General features: G+C 39.6%; 1 protein-coding gene across 1 annotated transcript in view; it reads right to left on the bottom strand.

Annotated features, from left to right (window-relative positions):
• Nucleotides 1-17,626, bottom strand: part of usp34 (ubiquitin specific peptidase 34) — a 329,850-nt gene that overhangs the window by 119,447 nt on the left and 192,777 nt on the right. The window contains exons 39-41 of the mRNA XM_059648851.1: nucleotides 7,502-7,557; nucleotides 7,287-7,407; nucleotides 3,046-3,229 (exon numbers count right to left, since the gene is read on the bottom strand). Of these exons, the coding sequence (XP_059504834.1) occupies nucleotides 3,046-3,229; nucleotides 7,287-7,407; nucleotides 7,502-7,557 (361 nt within the window). The remainder of the gene's footprint in view (nucleotides 1-3,045; nucleotides 3,230-7,286; nucleotides 7,408-7,501; nucleotides 7,558-17,626) is intronic.

The raw sequence follows: 17,626 nt of genomic DNA, 5'->3' as shown, positions 1-17,626 counted from the left end.
CCACAGGGATCAGTGCTGGAGCCACAATTATTAAAAAAAAAATTTTTGGCTGGGAGCAGAAAGTGAACATACTATCACCAAGTTTGCAGATGACAAAATAGGTGGGAAGGCTAGTGATGAGGATGGCACAAAGAGTCTGCAAAGGATCACAGACAAGTTAAATGAGTGGACAAAAATTTGGCAGATAGAATATATTTCATGAGAAAATTAAAGGTCATGCACTTTGGTAGGAAGGCTAGATTTGAATAAGAAATGGAGAAAGGCTGCAGAAAGCTACACAACAGAGGGATTTGGGATCCTTGTACATGAATCACAAACAGCCAGCACCTGAGCTCAGTTGGTAATAGGAATATCAGACTTTATTTCAAAGGGAATGGAGCATAGAAGTAGGGATGTTATGTTAAAACTCTATGTGACACTAGTCAGACTGCAGCTTGAACACTGAACGCGTTTGGGGCCCCTTATCCTAGGTGAGATAAAGTGGCATTGGAGGCACTTCAGAAAATGTTGACTAAGTTGATCCCAGATACGGATCCCAGATTGTTTTACGAGGAGGGTTTGATTAAGATGGGCTTGTACTCAATGAAGTTTAGAAGAATGAGAGGCAACCTTATTGGCCTTAATCAGAGTAAGACATTGCCCATTTAAGATAGAACGGAGGAGAATTTTCTTCTCTTAGTAATGAATCTGTGGAACTCTTTTGCCCACAGGACTCAGTCATAAAGTTCACTCAAGGCTGAGACAGAAGGACTTTTAATAAGTAAGGGAGTCAAGATTCTATGATTATCCCAAGGGTAATGGAGAAAAGGCAGGAAAGTAGAGGTGAGGATTATCAGGCTAGCCATGATCTCATTGAATTGTAAAGCAGACTCTCTGCGTTGAATGGCCTACATCAGCTCTTACACCTTATGGTCTTAGCTTTCAATTTTCTGCATCAAATCTCCTTTGCCACTTGTATACTCATTCCACCAACCTATCTATGTCTTTCAAAAGGACACTAACATCCTCACATTTCACAATTCTTCCAAATTTTACACTGTCCACACATTTTGAAATTGTAATCTACACACCACAGTCAAAGTCAGGGTTTTCTAAGCTGTGTCATGGTCCCCAATGGGGTGGCCAGCTCCAATACAGCAACCACTTTTGTAGAACTCCAACCTAGTGCTAAAAGGTATAGTACATTATGGAACCTTTTTCAAACTAGCATGCCTGGCTGATCCTCGCAATCTGGATTCTGTCCCGTAAATTCCAATATAAAACTGTGATTCTTTATTTAAAATCCCAATGAATTAAACAGCTACCCCTCTCTCCTGGTCTCATCAGCTGCCCTTCCCCCACCCACATGTCTCTCACCCCTTCTCTTACATATACCCCAACCTTGCAGTTCTGGGGATGCAATAATTCTCAAGCATCAGAGTCAGGTGACAGTGGTTTGGGAACCACTTGTCTCTGTTAATTATAAATCAGGAAGACTAAGAGTTCTAACAGCAATTTCTGCAAAAACTCCACCATACCCACCCAGCCTGAAAAACAACCATTTACCACTACCGTCAGCTGTAATTCAACAAACGTTGCCTCCATGAAGGTGTGTCTCTTATTCTACAAGCTCTAACTTTACCGTCTCGCTGGTTGCACAGCAATCAACAAATGCCACTTGAGAAATTTACAAGTCATTAGTCCCAATTTTCTTTTAAACAAACTAAACATCTATGTCTCTGTCCTGTTCTCATGATTTACTGTAATATTCTAGTTCTATGCCAAAAAATAACTTGAATATTTCAAAAGGAATTGGTCTCAAAAGCTTCCTCGGCAATATAAAAAGTTGAGCTTCTTAATGCTTCTTCGTATTTTAAACTCTTGTAACAGCAAACAAGCTCTTCTCTCTAGAGCCTTCTGCAATTAAATTTCACTTGTTTCTGGGCCATCACACAGATATCATATTCAGGATGTGATTTAATCAGAGTTGTGCAAACTAACCATGACTTCCAATTGGCTGTATTCCACCGTTTAGGCTACATTGTTCAACATTCAAATCATTTTATTTACTGCTGCTCTAAACTGAATGGGAATGAGGAGTGTTAAATTTCAATAATGTTTCTAAGTTTCTTTTCATGTTGCCCATAGTAACAGCAACACCATTTCTGTATGCATTATCCACTTCTGTTTCCAATGTGCAACATTTCTGCATTAAGTTTCAAATCCTTTTATCATCTTCTCCAACTTGCTTTATAATTCTATTCAGCACCTGGTTTGGGATAATCATAGAATCTTGACCAACTTCTCTCGAGTACTTGAGCCCAAGTGATTGATGCCAGTTAGAAATGATAGTTTCAATCTATACACCTGGGACACTACGTGCATCCATCTATCTTGGTTAACGCACTAAAAATACCTGTTGTTTTCTACCCTCAAATTCATGTGAAATTTTACTTGTAATCCAATAGTTTTGATTTTAAATATTAGCCTCTCATGTAGAACTTCTTTTGAAGCAAGGTACAAATTGAAGAGTTTAAACATTGCTAATAGGAGACAATAAGTCAAAATTTTTCATCTTGCATTCATCAGGGCTAGGATGCAAAAAACAAACAGGAGAAAGAGGTCACTAATTTATGCAACATGACAAGAAGGTGTTGATTAATGCTGCCATCATTAGAATGGAGGTGCAACAATGACCATTAACTGTCAATCTTGGTTCCCAGATCGGGCAGATAGGTTCTAATTAGTCAGGGTATTGCCACTGGATTGCAGCAGAGACTGGCAGTCTCATTGACCTTTTTTTTCTATCAAAAGAAATTAATCACAGTGGCATGGGGTTTTTCTCACTCAAAATCAAGGGACATTGTTAGGCAGGACGCTTCTCTTCTGTAAAATCATGTTAGCCATGTAAAGTCACTTCTGTTTAGTGCTAAGCCTGATGATAGCTATTTTTATTACATGCTCAGCACAAAGCTTTATACTTAATGTTTCCTGAAAAGTATTCTTAGTTCTTCAAAATTAGCCGTCCAAAAATGATTATCAAACACAATTATAAGTCTTTCTTACATTGCATATGTTGTGCCATCACCCAGTTGTGTAGCAGCCTGTAGTTTTCTGCTGAGCCCTTCACCATTTCCACCAACAAATCGTAGGCTGCTGCTCTGGAGGAATGAGATTTACATTTTGGTTGTTGTCTATCCTTCAGGCTTGGCAGTAAGAACAGGAGATTGAATACATCTCTTAGGAATTCCTACAATGAAAACACGAGAAAATTGCTTTGGTCCTCCATATTTAGCAAGCACTAAAACAAAATGAGCTGACCAAACACACTAATACGCATGATAAATATCTGTAAACTGCTTATACAGATTTAAACAATATAGTTTTTATGGGTATGATTCTTACTCTGTACTTCATCCTACCTGATGCTACAATATTGTTTGCCAACAGCAAAATTGTAAATCTATATAGTTCACCAAAGTAAGCTGTGCATGCTGGGCATTCGAATTTTACATATTCTTCATTCCTGTTTTGTAATTTATCTGATAAATTACTGGATTTATATTCTTAACAACATGCAATACTTGAAAACTGAAAAGCTGGACATCCTAAATGAATCTCACTGAATTTACTTTTCACCCACAATTTATTTTTCATTCTTTGGATTTTGTGATCCTCTGCTACCGATTACCTATTGACAGTTTCAACATATTATGATATTAGATATTATTGCAGGTGTCAGTATGTGAAACTAGATCAACTTGAAGTTGTGTAAAGTCAAGGAATTCAATGTTCAGTTGAAAACTTCCATGTAATTTGTGGTGGGTAATCTGCCAGGTCCTTTCCTTAATACCCTCAACGTGAACAGTCTTGGTCCCCATATCCAACAGTCCTGGGGTGTGTTGCCAAACAAAGAGACCTTGGAGTTCAGGTTCATAGTTCCTTGAAAGTGGAGCCACAGGTACATAGTGAAGGCGACATTTGGTACACTTGCCTTGATTGGTCAGTGTTTTGAGTGCAGGAGTTAGGAGGTTATGTTGAGGCGATGCAGGACATTGGGTAGGCCACCACTGGAATACTGCATTCAATTCTGGCCTTGCTGCTGTAGCAAAGATGTTGCGAAACTTGGAACGGTTCAGGAAAGATTTACAAGAATGTTGCCAGACCTGGAGCGTTTAAGCTATAGGGAGAGGTTGAATAGGCTGGGTTTATTTGCCTTGGAGGCTGAGGGGGGAGCTTTATAGAGGTTTACAAAATCATGAGGTGCATGGATATGGTGAACAGCCAAAAGTCTTTTCTCCAGGATAGGGGAGTCCAAAACTAGAAGTTGACGTTTAAGGTGAGAAGGGAAAGATTTAAAAAGGACCCAAGGGACAACTTTTTCATGTAGAGGGTGGTACGTGGAATGAACTGCAGAGGACGTAATGGAGGCTGGTACAATAAGAACATTTAAAAGGCATCTGGCTGTGTACATGAATAGAAAAGATTTAGAGGGATATAGTCCAAATGCTGACAAAGGAAATTAGATCAGTTTAGGATATCTGGTTGGCATGGACAAGTGGACAGAAGGGTCTGTTGCTATGCTATGCAACACTTTGAAGAAAAATACACTCGCAGTGGAGGCAGTACAGAGAAGGTTCAGTAAGTAGATGTGTGGTATGGAGGGATTTTCTTAACAGGACATATTGAGTAGACTCATTGGAATTTAGAAGAATGAGAAATGACCTTATTGAAAATCACGTAAGGTTCTTAGGAGGCTTGACTGAGTAGATGTGGAGAGTTTGTTTCTCCTTGTGGAAGAGTTTAAGACCAGAGGGTTTAATCTCAGAATATGAGGCCACCAATTTAAGATGAAGACAAGGAGGAATTTCTTCTCTTAGAGGGTAGTCTTTCTAGGCAATTCTTTACCACAGGCAGCAGTAGAAGCTCAGTCATTCAGAAGTACATTCAAGGCTGATAGAAGCATTTTTTTTAATAAATCAGTAAGGGAATCAATGGTTATCAGGACAGGTAGTAAAGTACAGTTAAGGACTATCAAATCAACCATGATCTCACTAAACAGTGAAGCAGACTTTATGGGCTGAATGATCTAATCGAACAAAGCAGGAAAATTGAGCATTATGACAGACATTCAGGTAGACATCCAGGCAGAATATTGAAAGGAAATAAATGTTTCTTTGCAATTTATTCAAAATTAGCATCTCACTTACATTAAAAAGAAAATATCTTACATTGAATGATTCTTAGCAAAGTAATGGCTTCTTCCATTTACAACCAGATTACAAAAATGTTTGTCAAACTACAAAACAACTATTAGAATTTCTCTTGAAGTACGACTTATTATGGAAAAGTTAGTTAGGATTTGATAAAAACTGGTACCAGTAACCACTTCCTATAGCTTCAAAAGCATTCAAATATTCTGTGAAGTGCACAAACAGAAAGATAGTCAACCCCTCATGTGTATTCGGTTATACTCCTCTGGCCTTCACTGAGACAGGATTTGAGTGTAGACGCAGGGAACGCTTACAGCAATTGCACAGGGACTTGGTGAGACCACACTTGGAATATAATGTGCAGTCTTGGTCTGCTTCAGGCTATGGAAGGAGTGCAACAAAGTTTATTTGGCTAATTTCTGGGATGGCAAGACCAAGGCACGAAGACGTGCTAGATCAATTAGGATGAGATTCACTGGATTTTAAAAGAATGCTGGTGAGGGGGATCTCACAGAAACCAATTAAATTCTAAAAGGACTAGACAGGGTAAATTGAGAAAGATGCCCTGATGACCAAGGAGTCCAGAAACAGGGATTACAGCTTTAAGGATATAGGGTGGGCCATTTAAGACTGAGATGAGGATGAATTTCTTTACCCAGAAGATGTGGTAAGTGCATGAAATTCACTCTCAGAAACCTGCTGAGGCCAAAATAAGGAATCTTTTCAAGAAAACAGATAGCGTTTAGGGCTGAAGGGATCAAAAGGATATGGGGTGAAAGCAGGAACGATGTTCAAAATAGTATGGTCATATTAAATGGTGGAGCAGGCTTGAAGAGCTGAATGGCATAGTCCTGTTCCTATATCCTATATTTCAAAACATTGTATGTTTTTGAGAAGGGCTTAAATACTATTCTTCAGGCTAAAAGGATAAAAAAAAAGGGAAGAAAGCAGGAACAGCGTACTGAGTTGGATGATCAGCCAAAATCATACTGGATGATAGTATCAGCCTGGTGGCCAAATGCCCACTCCTGCCTTCATTTTCTATGCTTCTACACAATTAAGATCATAGCTGACCGACACCACTGGTTCGTTTGTGCAGATTTCTTCTACATTTGTTGAATAATTTTACTCTTAGTATTGAAAAGCCTTCATAGCCTTTAAGGAAATCAGTTTCATACTCACATGCCTCTATAAAAACATTATCTTCAGAATACCTACCCCTAAATATTAAAGTCAGGCCCTCTTGTTCTGAATATCCCCTATTGAATCGGAGACATAAAGGGTCTGAAGTGGGTACAGAAACAGTATGCGGAGATGTTATTACCAGGGATAAAGGAAATCAGTTTTGAGGAGACTGGAAAAGTTAGAACTATTTTTCTTCAAAACAAAGAGAACTAAGTCGTAAACGATTCAACATTTTTTGATTAAGGGAGGTTTGATTAGCAAGTTCAGGGGAAAAAAACCCCTTTGGTGACTGGGTCCATAAGTGGTCATCAGTTCAAAATCATTAGGAATGGAACTACTTCCTATTTGTTCAGGCAATGCAGACATTGCGGACCAGGCCCACATTTATTGCTCATCCCCAATTCTCAGGCAGGAGTTACAAGTCAACCACATTGCTGTGGGTAAGGATAATGGGGAACCAGATGGGTTTTAATGCTGATTAATGGTTACTATTAGGCTAGCCTTCTTTTAATTACAGGTTTGTACTGAATTCAAATTTCACTATCTGCCAAGCTGACATTTGAACCTACATTGCCAGAAAATTAGCCCGGGGCTCTGGACTGCTAGTCCACTGTCATATTCACAGAGCCACCAACTTCGCCACACAGGTGGGAGAAGAGGTGGAATGTTTTCATTCAGAATTGCCAGGATTTAGAACTCTCAGTACAATAAGGTCGTGGAAGTTGATTCCATAAAAAATTTCAAATGAAACTTGTGCAGGTATTTAAGCATGAGGTGTTTCAAGAAACCTTAACATAAAGCAACAATGGAGGGTCAAGCAAGGCTCCTTGATCAAACACGTTATACATCCACATCAGCCCAAGTGGCCACTTACTATGTTTTATCACTCTAAAATGTAAAATCTTTTACCTGCCCTTCTCGAGAGAATTTAAATGGGGGCTTGTGCTTTATGACCACAGTGCAAAGTCGCAGAAGTCCTGTAAGTCCATCATCTTCAATGTTACTATCTTGCTGATCAAGGATTTCCCTGCTACAGAAAAGGGGAAGGGAAAAGAAATCAATATGCAATAATGCAATAACATAATGTAGTCCTGAGAAAAGCTTCTAAATTTATGTTGACCAACCTGTGAATGCAGTCAGCAAGATGTCTTGCCAAGGCATCCAAATCTAGCAGCGTTGTCTGCAGAGAAAAATTGACACTAACACATGTACAGTATCAACACAATAATAATGGTGCCTTTAAAGTAGCAAAATATTCAAAGGCACCTCACAGAAGAATTAGCAACATTAAAAACCACATCTCATTAGAAAACTTAGATTTGGCCAAAGGCTTGGTCAAAGAGGTCAGTTTCAAGAAGTACATTAAAAAGTAAAGCAAAAAGTTTAGATTAAGAAAGGTTCAGGGAATAAATACCAGGGCTTATAGTCTCAGGAACTACAAGACACGGCAGCTATCAGTGTTGTAATTAAAATCAGAGATGCACAGAACTTGAGAATCTACCAAAGAGCAGTCTATAATGTTCTCTGAATGTGTATCAATGACTGCAAGATTACTCCAATTTAACAGTGAGGTAAATACTCTGAAAAATCCACTGGCATCCTTCATGTTGAACTGAAGGGTATACCTCTTGCACTGCATTACTTGTGCCATTTAACACATTATCAAGTCACTTGGTTACTAGTGATTCAATAAATCAAACTGTAAATGTATCAATTCTGGCAGATTAAGTGGTTACTTCAAGATCGAAGGCTATGACTTCGAAAAAGTGCATACAATATACCAATGTGAAGATAATCATATGGTATAACGAAGATAAGATTGCAACAATGTATTTTTAGATGCTGGGAACTAAACAAATGCTGATTTCAAATCAAAAAATTAAAGAGAAGTGTTGCTAAATTTTGTTAAGACTTACGTAAATTTAATTGAAGAACAAAATGACATTGTTGAATAAAATGAATGGAAATATAGTTCCAGTGTTACTGGACTATTAACCAAAGGCTAAACAAGTGCTCCACAGAAACAGTTCAAAGCTCACTGATGCAACAAGAGAACATTTTTGTTTAAAGTAAGTGTAAGAACACATCCGGAATAAAAAGTTACTCTCATTAATGATAACGTTGAAGCAATCAGAATGTGTTTTTAAAAAAATCTGGTTCACTAGCATCCTTTTGGGAAGGAAAACATGCTGCACTAATTCAGTCAACTCTACCAGATATAACTCCAGATTTACAGCAATGTACTTGACTTTTAAACACCCTTTGAAGAGGTCTGGCAAGCTATTTAGTCATATCAAACTGTCAAAGAAAAAGAAGACCCTTGGATGACCCAAATGATGGTGTAGGGGCCGGATACATCCTGCCACATCAACCTTATAAACTTATCTTCAATAACATTTAGGGACTTAGTCTAAAATTAGGAGGCTGACATTGTCAGATTTTGTGGACTGGTCTTAGATGTCTCATTGAATCATACCTTACAGCCAATGACCCAGACTTCTCCATTACCATCTATGGGTATAGTGGTCCAACAAGAAGGATGGATGAACTTCAGCAGTAATATACAAATCAGAAAGGAGTCAACAATATTTACTCCAGAGGTCTCAGTATCTGGCTAAACACAGGGAAGGGAAAGATCTGATTTCTCCATGTGTGATGAAGTAAAGGGTTAATTATGCATCAACTCTACAAACAGCTACTGAATGCATGTGAAAGGTCACTGTGATATCGGATCATGAGAAAACGGAGATTCATTATTAAGGGTCCAGGAGATGTACTCTTATACTGGCCTTTGTTTACAATTATTTAAATATTCACTTACAAATGCACAGACCTGATGGTATTACATGGTGGCTGACGGAGACCAGACCCACAGAACCAAAAGGCAAGTGGTAAAACCTGCCTGAAGAGTTACAGGCAGCTGAAAGACAAGGTGAATCTATAGGAAGTGGAGGAGGGCAAATATAACCCCAAATATATGAGAAGCTCGGTGGCAACAAGAAACAGTGAGCAATGGACTTCAGAGCTCACCTGAATATGGAACTGCAAAGAAGAAAAAGCCTGTGATAAAGCTGAAGTAGTGCGGAGAAACAGCACAGCTGGGAATTCAGCAAGCAACAAGAAAACTGATCAGTGATTTATAAATTCCTGACAATCAGAAATCTTTATGGAGAGAGAGAACTGCACAAGAAAGGGAACACACACACACATACCCATTAAAAAAAAGTTAGGAAAGAAAAGTAGCATTTAAGTGACCATAGCTCAACGCAGCAAACACAATGTTGATGGAAAGCTCGTTGCTTTCTTCAGAATTGCAAAAGCACACAAAGGGTCCTGATTAGCTGGTACTATGTCACCATGGTTTAGCAGATATCACGCTGCTTCAGACTTCAATCAAAAATCAGAAGACCAGGTCAGCAAACTTCTGCACACAACCAGAGCCAACACTGTCACCTAAAAAGGGAAAGCAGAAGGAACAACAACATTCAATACTATAATTAAAGCTCGAGGGACATATACTGTTGAGGAAGCAAAAAGGATGCAGAAGAACTTGGACAGGCGAAGAGAATGGGCAAAGAAGTGGCAAATGGAATACAATATGGGGAAGTGAGCAGTTATGCATTTTGGTAGGAAGGACGTAGAACATTACAGCACAGTACAGACCCTTCGGCCCTCAATGTTGAGCCGACCTGTCATACTAATCTGAGGCCTATCTAACCTACACTATTCCACGTATGTCCATATGCTTGTCCAATGACGACTTAAATGTACTTAAAGTTGGCGAATCTACTACCGTTGCAGGCAAAGCGTTCCAAACCCTTACTACGCTGAGTAAAGAAGCTACGTCTAACATCTGTCTTATATCTTTCATCCCTCAATTTAAAGCTATGCCCCCTTGTGCTCACCGTCACCATTCTAGGAAAAAGGCTCTCCCTATCCACCCTATCTAACCCTCTGATTATCTTATATGTCTCAATTAAGTCACCTCCCAACCTTCATCTCTCGAACGAAAACAGCCTCAAGTCCCTCAGCCTTTCCTCGTAAGACCTTCCCTCCATACCAGGCAACATCTTAGTAAATTTCCTCTGCACCCTTTCCAAAGCTTCCACATCCTTCTTATAATGCGGAGACCAGAACTGTACACAATACTCCAAGTGCGGCCGCACCAGAATTTTGTACAGCTGCAGCATAACCTCATGGTTCCGGAACTCGATCCCTCTTTTAATAAAAGCTAAAACACTGTACGCTTTCCTAACAACCCTGTCAACCTGGGTGGCAACTTTCAAGGATCTGTGTACATGGACACCGAGATCTCTCTGCTCATCTACACTACCAAGAATCTTACCATTAGCCCAGTACTTTGCATTCCAGTTATTCCTACCAAAGTGCATCACCTCACACTTGTCTGCACTAACATCCATTTGCCACCACTCAGCCCAACTCTGCAGCTTATCTATGTCTCTCTGCAACCTACAGCATCCTTCGTCACTATCCACAACTCCACCGACCTTAGTGTCATCTGCAAATTTACTAACCCATCCTTCTATGCCCTCATCCAGGTCATTTATAAAAATTGTACCATAGCCTACTGTGGGGAACCTTATCGAAAGCCTTGCTCAAATCCATATACACCACATCAACCGGTTTACTCTCATCTACCTGTTTGGTCACCTTCTCTAAGAACTCAATAAGGTTTGTGAGGCACAATCTACCCTTCACAAAACCGTGCTGACTATCCCTAATCAAATTATTCTTTTCTAGATGATTATAAATCCTATCTCTTATAACCTTTTCCAACACTTTACCAACAACTGAAGTAAGGCTCACTGGTCTATAATTACCAGGGTTGTCTCTACTCCCCTTCTTGAACAGGGGAACCACATTTGCTATCCTCCAGTCTTCTGGCACTATTCCTGTAGAAAATGACAAGTTAAAGACAATGCCAAAGGCTCGGCAATCTCCTCCCTGGCTTCCCAGAGGATCCTAGGATAAATCCCATCCGGCCCAGGGGACTTATCTATTTTCACACTCTGTCGGATTTCTAATACCTCTTCCTTGTGAACCTCAATCCCACCTAGTCTAGTAGCCTGTATCGCAGTATTCTCCTCGACAACATTGTCATTTTCTAGAGTGAATACTGTCGAAAAAGACAGTAGAGAGGTGTAAATTATTTTATAAATGGGGAAGAGCTTCGTAAATCTGAAACGCGAAGGGGCTTAAGGGTCCTGGTTCAGGATTCCCTTGAGGTTAACATGACGTTCAATTCGGAGTTCGGGAAGCAAATACTTTAAGAGGTCTAGAAATACCAGGGCATGGATGTACTACTAAGGCTTATGGTTCTGGTCAGATCACATATGGAATATTGTGAACAACTTGTGCCCCATATCCAACAAAGAATGTGCTGGTATTAGAGGAGGTCCAGAGAAGATTTGGGCAGCACCGTGATTAGCACTGCTGCCTCATAGCGCCAGGGACGTGGGTTCAATACCAGCTCAGGCAACCGTGTGTGGAGTTTACACATTCTCCCTTGTCTATATGGGTTTCCTCTGGCTGCTCTGGTTTCTTCCCACGGTCCAAAGATGTTCAGGTTAGGTGGACTGACCACGCTAAAATGCCCATGGTGTCCAGGGATATGCAGGCTAGTTGCATTAGCTACGGGGAATGCAGGCTTACAGGAATGGAATGGGTCTGGGTGGGATGCTGCTGAAATGACTGGTGTGGACTCGATGGGCCAAATGGCCTGCTTCCACGCTGTAGGGATTCTGTTTATGTTTTATGATTTGCAAGAATGACCCCAAGGATGAAGAGCTTGTCATACAAGTGGCAGTTGAAGACTGTGGGTCCGTATTCAGAGTTTAGAAGAACAAGGGGGATCTCATTGAAACTTACAGAATTCTAAGTTGTCTGGATAGAATGGATGTGGAGAAGATACTTCCAAAGTGGGAAAGACTAGGGCCCAATGGCATAGTCTCAGAGTGAAGAGGTGATGCTTTAGAACTGAAATGAGGAAGTATTTCTCTAGCCAGAAGGTGGTGATCTGTAGAACTCATTGCCACAGATGATTGTGGAGATAAGTCATTGAATGTCTTTAAGACAGATAGATGGGTTCAAGATTAGTAAGGGGATCAAGGGTTACAGGGAGAAGGCATGAGAACGGCACTGAGAAACACATCAGCTACGAATGAACTGTGGAGCAGACTCAGTGGGCCAAATGGCCTAATTCTGTTCCTCTATCTTATGGTATAACACATTTTTCAGTTCAAGGTGACGTTGCATAAGGCTACACAAGAGAAACTGGCTCACCACGAGGGAGGGGAAACTTTTTTTAATTTCACTCACAGGATGTGAGTGTCGCTGGTGAGACCGGTATTTAGTGCCCATCCCTATTTGCCTGGAGGGCAGTGATGAGTCAACCACATTGCTCTTGGTCTGGAGTCACTTGTCAACCAGGCCAGGTGAGGGCAACACTTTCCCTTTCTAAAAGGTAATTCCATGAATGAGAGATAATAGGAACTGCAGATGCTGGAGAATCCCTTTTCTGATGAAGGGTCTAGGCCCAAAACGTCAGCTTTTGTGCTCGTAAGATGCTGCTTGGACTGCTATGTTCATCCAGCTCCACAATGTGCTATTTCGTGAATGAGATGGGTTTTTCTCACAGTTAGAAATTGCAGTCTTTTTTAATTGGATTCAAACATCACCATCTGCCATGGTGAGATTTGAACTCAGATCCCAAGAACATTAACTAGGTCTCTGGATTAACAGTCTAGCAAAAATGACAATAGGCCAATACCTTCTCAAATGATATATAAATGATTACAAATGATATAAACCACTTCACAGATGATTGCCAATACTAAAAGATGAACAGAGAGGCTACACGAACCACATTATATTAGGGGTGCAGGATGAAGCTTTATCAGAACTTTTACACTCTAAAGAAGATCTGCGTTACTATAAGCAATATGTGTCATCAGATAGGCCGAACTTTACAAGCAGAACAGATTTGTTATCTGAGGTGACACCATTTCCCTGGGGTCAACACACAGACTTTGACTCAGTCCACTTCAATAAGAGATCTTCTAACACAGCCAGAAGACAACAGCCAGAAGGGGAAGAGGAGGGTATTGCAGCAGGAAAACTCCACATCAGTGCCAACTCTGTCCACCTAGCAGTGCTGAATAATATGCCTACCATAATAAGATAGGCCATTAGAAGATGATTTGCTGGAACAGCAATAGAACATTTCAAACTGCACCAAAGAAGCTTCAGAACAGATCACCCCAGGCTGAAATTGTCTAAGAAGGAGATACTTCTGAGGCCCATAAAAGATATTCTTGTCAGGCAAAGTGGTAGTCCAATGGTGATAAGAAGCTAATAAAAAGTTATCCGGGGAAAAGGATACACTTATGTCCAAATTAGATAATTCCACTATTTAACGTTCAGAAATCACTGATCTGAATAAGTGGCAGCTGGTGTCTTCTCAGCAAGCCATGGGAGCAAAAGTTTTTCCAATGTAGAAACATACAGGTTCTAGAGAAACAGAATACTTCGGTGAAGCTTCAAGTCAAGTATCTAAAGGAGCTGGTACAGGTCAAAGTCAAGTAGGAATTGGAACTAAGTACCTCAAAGAGACAGCTAAGATAAAAGCCCAGTTATTATTAGTTACACAATACTATCAAGCCTCCAAGGTTGAAAAACAAGTAACAGAAGATTCTAAAAATCCTGTACAGAAACAAAAAGTGTTCAAGAATTTTATACAGTGAAGTGAGATAAAATGATGGAGGAAAAATCTTCCTTTTACAGAAATAGTCAGGGCTCCAAGAGCACCATAAAGTATTAGCTGAGGAAAACTTTTCACTATAATTCATGAGTCACGATCCTGTTTAAAAAATGAAACTTGAGGCAGAGATCAAATATATTCCTTTAAGTCCTATAAATGACGCTGGCCACCTGTGGAAAGCAGATGACCTTATGAAACAAAGGCTTAGAAGTACTGAGGAGGAAGCCATTTGCTTTTCAACCTGCAGAAAACAGAGTCAGAGTCAAACAGAATGGAAACAGACCCTTAGGTCCAAACAGTCTATCCCAAACATAATCCCAAACTAAAGCAGTCCCACCTGCCTGCTCCTCACCCATATCACTCCAAACCTTTGCTTTTCATTATTCCATTCAAATGTCTTTTAAATGTTGTAATTATACCTGCATCCAGAAAGTTCATTCGTCACACAAACTACCCTGTGTGTAAAAAAAAATTGCCTCGTGCCTTTTTTGAATCTCTCTCTTCTAACCTTAAAAATGTGCCCTAATTCTTGAAATTCCCCATCTTAGGGAAAAGGCGAATACCATCAATTTTCTCTATACCTCTCGTGATTTTATAAATTTCTATCAGGTCACCTCTTAACCTCCGATGCTTCAGTAAAAAAAGTCCCAGCATATCCAGCTCCTCTTTATAACTCAAACCTTCCATACCTGGCAACATTCTAGTAAATCTCTTCTGGACCCTCTCCAGCCTGATAATATCCTTCCTATGACTGAGCAACCAGAACTGAACACAGTATTGAAGAAACGACCTTACCAATGTCCTGTACAACCTCAATATAACGTCCCAACTCCTATACTCAAAGGACTGAGCAACGAAGGCAAGTGTGCCAAATGCCTTTTTAACCAGCTTGTCTATATATGATACAAACTTTAAAGAATTATGTACCTGCATCAGAGTCTCATTGTTATACAACACTACCCAAGGACCTACCATTTACTGTGTAAGCCCCACCCTTAAAGAAAGGGAGGTGCAGCAGGAATTTCTTATAAATCCTGGTCCTGAAATCTTACACATGATGTACTTTTAATTTCTGAAACAGTACCAAAAATGAACTGCCTATGGAAAATTTGCTGACGATTCTATTCTTGCACTTACCTTCCCAGGAAAAGACAGAGGTGAACATTAAACCTGTGTATCTTCTAAGAGAGAGGAGAACATTGTTGGAGATTAATGTCTCCATCAAAAGACATTATGGTAGCGGGTGGGTGAGTTGGAATTGAGTTAAGCATTTATAGTAAATGATAATAGTTAGGAGACAGATAAATTTAATGAATGGAACCTCTGAAGAAGCTCTCAAAATGTTAACTCTGCCTTTTTTTAAAGCCACAGGTACAGCCAGGCCCACTAAGCTAGCATTTCAGACTCCCAGCATCCTCAGTATTTTGATTTTATTTCAGTGTACTAGATCCAACTAGTTTCTGTTGTTTTATCAATAAGCTTCTTTCTTTCAATACTATCAAGTGAGGATGTTTGCTGATAATTACATTATGTTCAGTTTCACTCAACTCCACAGACCATGCCTTCGAGCTATACAGTTCAGATAATAATCCAGATATTGCAATCCCTCAGGCCATGCTTCTTAATTTATTTCCTGGCAGTGTCCAAACATGACCTCTAACCTACTAGTCTGCTACTTTGCTGGTCCCAACGTGGATCCGAATCATTACGTTATTGCCACAATTATTTTCAAGCTTTTTTAAGAAGTTCTCACTCTGACAGCAGGTAGTGGCTGTACTGTATGGTACTCCCAAATTTGTTCACAAAGAATCTCAACTTCTAAGTACTGAACTCCCTATAACCACCAGACCATACCCACCGCTTCCCCCGGTCTTCAGTTTGGACACCCATTTGCTCAAAGATGCTATGCTGAGCATTCTGGATTTTAGCCCTATCCCTGTAGATCAAAGATACATCGTACCTTCTGAATCGTTCAGTTTCTGTAAATCCTTGTTATCTAACTCAGCCAGGCTCCTCTCACTCTACATACCACTAATCACTCCAATCCCATCTGAACTTATGACTCTTTGCAAGGTATGAAAAAGTATGGATAAACAGTCCAAATCATTCTTCTTTTTGTACTCTTTAGCTCAACAACTAAAGTACAGAAACTGATCTCTGCAGTTGTTTTTGTCCACTCAGGGCAATCTCACTGTTCATGATATCTCACACTTTAGATGCACTACCTGCAAAGCCAGAAATTGAGCAAAGAATATGTACATTATCTTTCTTTTATATACCATTTCTTCTACAAACTAGCTTGCACTAAATACAAACATCAGACAAAAAATGTAAATGCTTGCTGCTTCAGACCTGAATCTTGAAAGATACAAGGTATTTATAAAAATAGCAGCAAACTAGGAAAAGGTGAAGGGTTGGCATTGTTAGTTAATTACAGTATTACAATAATAAAGAAAAGTGACTCAAGGTCCATAAACCAAGATGAGGAAACAATTTGGGTAGAAATTAGAGATTATAAAAAAAGAAACAACTTGTCAGAATATACAAGGCTCCTAACAGCAACAACATTAAGGTGTAACATAAAGGAAGAAATAACTAGAGGCTATCAAAATGGGACAGCAATAATCATGGGCAATTTTAATCTACATATAGACTGAAAATGTCAGATGGGCAAAGGCACCCTGAGATGAGGAATTAATAGAATGGTTTCTAATAGAATAGGTTTTTTGAATAGCATGTTCTGGAGTAGGTCATAATAAACTTGGTATTAAGCAATGACACAGGATAATTAATGATCTCATTGTGAAGATCCCCACCACACCACAGGAAGTGTAATATGAATGAATTTTACATTCAGTTTCAGGAAAATAGGAGTGGGTCTAAAACTTCTTTAAAAATTTAAATCTGGGGAACTATGAGGCATGCACACAGCTGTCTAATGTGAATTAGCTAATTAGATCAAAGGACAGGTCAACTTGGAAGCACTAGCGGGTATCTATAAAGAGATATTTCCAAGTACACAGAATAGATACATTCCAACAAGTAAAGTAAAATTTTGAGCGATAGACTTACCATCAGTGGTTAACTAGAAATGTTGCTGTGTGTGTGAAACTAAGAGAGATACAATTGCACAATGATAGTTGGCAGACCAGAAAAATGAGCAAAACTTTAAAAAAAAATCAAAAAAATGAGGAGGAAAAACTGTTTCACATCAGTATTCAATATAGTGGACACAAATTACATTGTAGAAGTAGTAGTTATAAAACAGGAAATGGACGGGGTAACCTCAGGAAAATCACAATCACCAGAGACATGAAACAGAGTAACTGCTGAAGTCGCAGGCTAACAAGTGCCTGGGTCCTAATGGATGTCATTGTAGAATCTGAGAAGTAGTGGCTAGTGAGACAGTTGCTGCATTGGCTTTAATTTTCCAAACACACACTATCTGGGGGCATTCTGTTAGATTGAA

This window comes from Stegostoma tigrinum, chromosome 9, assembly GCF_030684315.1.
Source record: "Stegostoma tigrinum isolate sSteTig4 chromosome 9, sSteTig4.hap1, whole genome shotgun sequence".
NCBI classification, from domain to species: Eukaryota; Metazoa; Chordata; class Chondrichthyes; order Orectolobiformes; family Stegostomatidae; genus Stegostoma; species Stegostoma tigrinum.
The sequence above is the reverse complement of the archived record's forward strand: the minus strand, read 5'-3'. Positions and strand labels throughout refer to the sequence as shown.